We start from the raw sequence: 6,467 nt of genomic DNA, 5'->3' as shown, positions 1-6,467 counted from the left end.
AAAATGTGGCGGAAATATTTGCAAAAACCATCCCCAGACTTCCGTATAATTTACAGTTTTTTCCTTATAGTAATTTCCTTTAAATTTTCAATCCAAAAGAGTTCCTTTTATGACATAGATAATCCAGAAAACGGTATCATTTATTTAAAAGTATATGTACCAACTAGAAATGATCATTTGCGGATTTGAGTCGGATACGAGTTGGATCCATCTATTGTTTTTTGTCTAACGAGCTTATTACAGCAAATTTAAGCCCTTTCCGGAATCGAAAAGTTGCACATATCTGTCCTAACGGGTTTGAAAATCGGCCTAAAAGGTACATTGTCGTCTAATGAATATAACATACGTAAAATAAAGAATTAACATGAAATGTTTAGGACTGACCTAAACGAAATTTAAGCGTCAAATTAAACATCATGTATGTTACATGGTAAGTAACTGTACGAATTTTAACCAAATTTGTAATCTACTTGTAATCTATACTACCTTATAAACCAGATTTATCAAAAGTTTTAAGAACAGTTTTTAATGTACAAAGTACTATATATTTATACACAGAGTCTTAAAAGTCTTAAAAGCAACTTATAATGCATTAAGTACTACTACTTTATGCATTTAGTCTTAAAATCTCTTAATTTATAATTAAAATAACATATAGTACAAGTTACCAATGCACATTATTACCTTCTCTTTTCATGTTCCCAAGATACTTTTGACATCTTTCATTCATGTTTTCACATTCTTATACATCTGTCTTCTCCCCATCCTCCAATGTGAGATTCAAACTAATATTCATCATGAGTTATTAAAAGTTCTCTCATTATCTCTTATTCAATTTTACTTTAGAATTCTCGGTCTTGCTCTTGATCTCTTGATTTTTTGCACTTGGTGTAAATCGAATACATTTATGGAGTCCTTTAAATATATTGGATTTTAAGCTGTCATACAATTTTTTTATCAACAAATTGAAATTGGAATCATAACTCTTATTTATTCAAATTGTATTAATATGTAAAGACCAAGTGTAAATTATATCATCGTTAAATCTTTTCTAACAAAACCAGTAAAATTTCAAAATCGTTAAAATTTTCGGCTCCCGCCACATTGCGCGGGTACACAACTAGTAAAATACAATACAAATTGATCAACATGGATAGTAGAGGTAAATATTGGCATTTGGTAATAATGTAGGGACCATTTGGGTAATTAAACGAAAATAGAAAGGACCAGAATGGCATAAGAAAAGGCAGTTGTGCATGCGTATATATAGAAAGGTTTCTTGTGTTTCACGGTACACGCAACCTTTTTTTTTTCTGTTTCATGTCCATCAGCTGATAACATCATTTAAGTGTACGCCACCCGTACCACCAATATATCAAATTTTTTGACATTAGATTTTAACTAGAATGGTAATTGTGTAGTACAGTAAGATACATTTTGATTTTAATGTTTTGTTTTATATTTTGGCTCTATCGATATTATAATGCGATTTTATATGGTTTTGAGAAAAAATAAAATGTTTTTATTTTTGAATAAAATATTATAAATTTTTTTTTAAAATAAACAAAATTAGTATTAAATCAACTATTTAAAAATCATAATTTTTTATGTAATTTCTTTAATTTATTCTTTTATTATAATTTAATTTAAGTTTAAAAATAAAATAATTTATTTTTGATTTAATATTATAAATTTTATAAAGTTAATAATTAAATATTATGTTAAATTCAATGATTATCCTAATTATATTTTAGATTTTTTATATTTAAAATAAGATGTTTATCATGTATTTGATTATGTTTATCTGCAGTTAGTTACACGAATTCAGATATAGAGCTTTAATAAGTTGTATTTATGCACAATCTACTTGCAATCTTGAGTTTTAAGTAATATGCATTAATAAACAATACTTTACGTATAAAAAGTGTTTTTTAAGAGTTTTTTTTTCAAATGCTTTATAATATAGTATAGATTACTTATCACTACTAATTTTTGGATGATCATAATGATGTGTAATTATTACAGTTGAACCTTTATGACTACAATATAGGGGGTGTTTGGGATTGCTTATAAAAGCTGCTTTAACTTATTTCATTCTGGCACCGGTGATAAGCTGTTTTCTGGTGTTTGGATAAGAAAAAAACTGCTTATACCGGTGCCAAACCGGTAATAAGTTGTTTTTGATAAGTTAATCCTTCATGACTTAAGAAAAACTGTTTATTACCGGTTTACAATTTTAACCCTGTTTTATTTAACTCCGGTTTGATACCACATAAGTTAATAAACATTTTTACAAAAAAACATAAGTTGTTTTAAATAAGCAATCCCAAACACCCCCATAGATGATGATAGTTGACGAATCACGATAGATGACTGGACATCCGTGATAGTTGATGGGTTAACCGCGATAGTTGGGCGGGGCATCCGCGATAATTCTAGCATTGAGATCAGAAATGAATTCATTAACATTTTGATCTATTTGATGAGATGAGTTATAACAACATGTGTTAAGTGAGTTATTGAGTTACTTGATGCGATAATTGATAATGTCTCATCTTTTAGATGCGACAAAAGAAGTTGTTATATCAAATATTGTATGTGTTATTATTACAAATATGAGTTTATAAATGTGTGTGATGATTATTCACCCTGTAATAGTAGACAAGAAGATAATTCTCATTAGAACTTTCGGTCTAACCCTCATTTTTGGTGTTTTAAATGGTGCATTACAGGTCAGGTAAACAGATGTTAAGAGAAAAAGAATTTATGAAGAAATTATACGATTGCCTGCATGTATATATTTGGGATAATGTGTTGTAACTTGTACCTGCATGCTGCTTATGAGTACAAGTTTTGTATAGAGATTTTGAAAAACAGAAATTTGGTAGCTATTTTTATAATGTAGCTCTTATTATATTTGGTACCGAATGTGTAAAATTGCATTTCTTATTATATGAAACACATGATTGTATGCAAATGTGGGACCTGAGGCGTTACAGGTCCAAACAGTGTTTTTCTTATAATTTTACTCTTAGCAGAATATTTGATCCAATTTAAAATAGTAATTATCCTAATTTCTAAAACATTTTTTTAGTTTTTTGTTTTATGGTATTTTTCAATCAGTTATGTGATTCAGAATGTTTTTCGCCTTCTCGTGAATTAGCCACCTTCTCGTTTGAACCAGACCTAAATTATACAATTAGATATTGTGTATGTTTGTCTTTGATGTTTGGATTGGACAGGAGCATGTATTTGTCATCCCCGTTATATTAAATCCATAGTTTCTTGAATCAGGAATATATTGACTAAACATATTTTGATATCTTGTATAGACCGAGTATGCATGCCTTTTTTCAGATAGTCCTATCAAGGGGTTAGAGACACTACTCTCGTTATACAAAAAAAGCATACTATCTTTGATTATGCAAGTCTCATCACATGCATTATACAGATGATTTTTACCCACAAAAATTACCCAGAGAAATTTCCGTGGGTGGTTACTGACGGATTACCCAGAAAAATAACAATGGCTCGGTAGAATCTGATGTTTTTCGAGAAAATACTAACGGGTCACCCAGAGAATCCCTAGTAATCTATCACTTATTTGGATTACCCACCAACTTTTGTGACTGTTTTGTGACAGATCACCCTTTTAGTGGCAGATTTTCCAGGGAAAAGTTCGTAAGCAACAGTCCTCCATTTAGTTGTAATGTATTGTCATATACCAACGACTATTTTGTCACCCTGTTATGATATGATTAGATTTTTTTTGATTAACCTGGATATCCAACCCGCTATGCGAGCCGACTAATCCCAGGGCGACCACCTGCTTTGCATATAATCTAGAGTCACCGCATTTGAACCTTCGTGGCCACAAAGAGATTTTTATTTCTCATTGGATTTGAACCTGAGACCTCCTGATACTTTTGACATTTGGAGCCAAGCTTAAACCAATCAGGCATCACCCTTGTGGTTAATATGCTTAGATTTAGCATCAAAACGTATGGCTTAACCATAGTTGACCACAAGATCATCAAGTCAAATGATATTATTGTACCATGATTACATGAAAAACATTTATGATACTCATATGACATCCCCTATGATGTTCTCATGACAGGTTTGTCTAGTATACAAGTTCACCAACTTGTACCATACATGAACTTTATACTAGCTATACACACGCAGTCTGAACTTATAATGTCTTTATTAATCATAACCTAATTGTTTCTGGACACAATTATTTCATGATTGGTTTTTAGTCATATCACCTACGATGTATGCACATGAAAAACCATATAAAAATTTGTTTTCCCATTTTTCTAATATATTTCAAAATACTTCATTTGTCTTAATGTGTATATATTTGAATTCATGAAGTGTATAATAAATTTTTCAGATTAATTGAACTTGTTTCAGCTACGTAGAAAGCTGTCCATTAAGCGAATCCACATAAATGCTTAGAGTTTGTTGGCAATCTTTAATAGAGTACATGACCTATTGGGGACAACCGAACTCATAAATACATGCCTACCTACTGAAAAATCACATTAATGTCTCAGGATGTGACAATTGGACTGAAATCCGTATTCATTCTATGCAAGGATCCTTAACTTCGAAAAGCAATTCACACCAAACCTCTAATCCCTGTACTCCGCCAACAAAATGAAAGAGTTCAAAGACAGCACATAAACCTTACATCCCAAATTCTTATTTCCCACCTCTAAAGTCTGTTTGGTGGCTGACAAGAGGTGATGACTGTCGGGAAAATTGTAATAGCGTTGGAATTGAAAAGATGCAATATTTTAGCGAAAACATAAGAACTTGTTGTAATATGACATCATATGCACCATTCAAGACTTCACATACGACAATTCCATATGGGTATTTATGGAAGTTGGTAAAGCTATATTGACGTATATTTTGTCTTAAGATCCAGTTGTATTCCATTAGATAACTAAAGCGTTTGAACATATGTAAGTGCTGCATCTAAACCTTGTACCACTTTAAGTAAGCTCTAATTAAAATTATCCATAAAGAAACCAGAATTTGGTAAGTTAATTCAAATCAAAGATCTTATCACTACCAAACACGCTTACAGTTTCTAAAGTTGCACAGGTACTTCAAGAGGATAAATATCCTAACGCCTAATTTCTTCGGCTTTTTTATCGGGAAAGAAACTACATAATCGAAAATTTCAAAATGAATAAAAACATGACCAAATACATCTGTATCGATATAATTCTTGATTTTAGGAATACAGCCCTGTTTCCCATATGCATGATTAATGCCGTATTCCACATGATGATTGCGAACCTCAGATGGGTCATTGGTTTCAACTGTTTTCAAATGAAACAGACAAAAATAATAAATATGATTGAAATTTTATCTGGTTTTGATATATTTTTGAATGTAAATAAAACAAAAAAATTAAATGAAAATGATTAGAAAATAAAAAGGGGGTTATTAAAGCATCCCAATCCAATTGTATAAATTATTAGCATTCTTTACAAATATTCCTTAGTTTATAATCCAAAGAGTGCACTTCAAAAGTTCTCATCACTATCTTGAGAAACCTTAGCGTACGCCGTGGTGCGTACGGTACCCTTTCCCTTTTGGAAAAGATGATGGTTTCTTTGTTTCTCGCGCTGTTTCTACCGTGCGCCGGGATGAGTGTGGTGTTCCTTGTGTATATGTGTTTGCTATGGTACGCCGCACGTCACCTACCGGAAATGACTTCTCCGGTGAAACCCACCGCCGGAAATGGTCTTTCCGCGGCGGAGCTCGAGAAACTTCCGAGAACCACCGGAAAAGAACTCGGGTTGGGAACTGAATGTTCGGTGTGTTTGGAGGATATCGAGGAGGAACAACCGGCGAGGGTGGTTCCGGGATGTAACCATGGGTTTCATCTACAATGCGCCGATACTTGGCTCTCAAAAAATCCGGTCTGTCCTGTTTGCCGGAATAAACTTGAACCGGAGTTCTTTCATCCTTCTGAAACTAATCCCTGCTGAATTTTTTTGATGAATGCCTCCATCAATCATCACCCTTCGAAATCTTTTTGAACAGTAATTATGATTTCTGCCTTTTTTTTTAGTTTCTGATAGCATTCAAGATTGTACATGATATAAAATATGGATGAAATTGCTGTCAATCTATGGTTTCTTGATCGTCAGAGTTTCAACAGCTCCTCTCTCTCTCTCTCTCTTCATGTTTTCTGGGTTTCACGAATTTGTTTGTAGTTCTTTAATTGAATTTTCGTGTGTAAATTTGGTGGGTTTTTGATGATTTCTTCAAAATCTGATTTGATTGCTTGAAATTTGATCATGAAAATGGTGGAGGGTATGAATGACAGCAGTTTCAACACCCTTCATTTCCTTCACTTTCTCTCTCTAAAAACTATGAAAATTAATGATTTTCTTGGCTCTTAAATTGATTTTTTAATGTAAACTTCTTGGGTTTTTGTT

General features: G+C 32.2%; 1 protein-coding gene across 1 annotated transcript; it reads left to right on the top strand.

The window, feature by feature from the left end:
• The first annotated feature begins 5,555 nt into the window (after positions 1-5,555).
• On the top strand, positions 5,556-6,174 carry LOC112527949 (E3 ubiquitin-protein ligase ATL23). Its single transcript, XM_025138817.1, has one exon. The coding sequence runs from the start codon at positions 5,625-5,627 to the stop codon at positions 6,012-6,014; it is 390 nt and encodes a 129-aa protein (XP_024994585.1). The 5' UTR covers positions 5,556-5,624; the 3' UTR covers positions 6,015-6,174.
• Positions 6,175-6,467: the final 293 nt, after the last annotated feature.

The sequence above is a fragment of the Cynara cardunculus genome, assembly GCF_001531365.2.
Source record: "Cynara cardunculus var. scolymus isolate 2C chromosome LG 1, CcrdV1, whole genome shotgun sequence".
Classification (NCBI taxonomy): Eukaryota; Viridiplantae; Streptophyta; class Magnoliopsida; order Asterales; family Asteraceae; genus Cynara; species Cynara cardunculus.
This window is presented reverse-complemented; position numbering and strand designations above follow the sequence as displayed.

What these genes read in the sequence shown, in the direction of transcription:
- LOC112527949 (XM_025138817.1), top strand. Translation starts at nt 5,625, where the DNA reads ATGATGGTTTCTTTGTTTCTCGCGCTGTTTCTACCGTGCGCCGGGATG.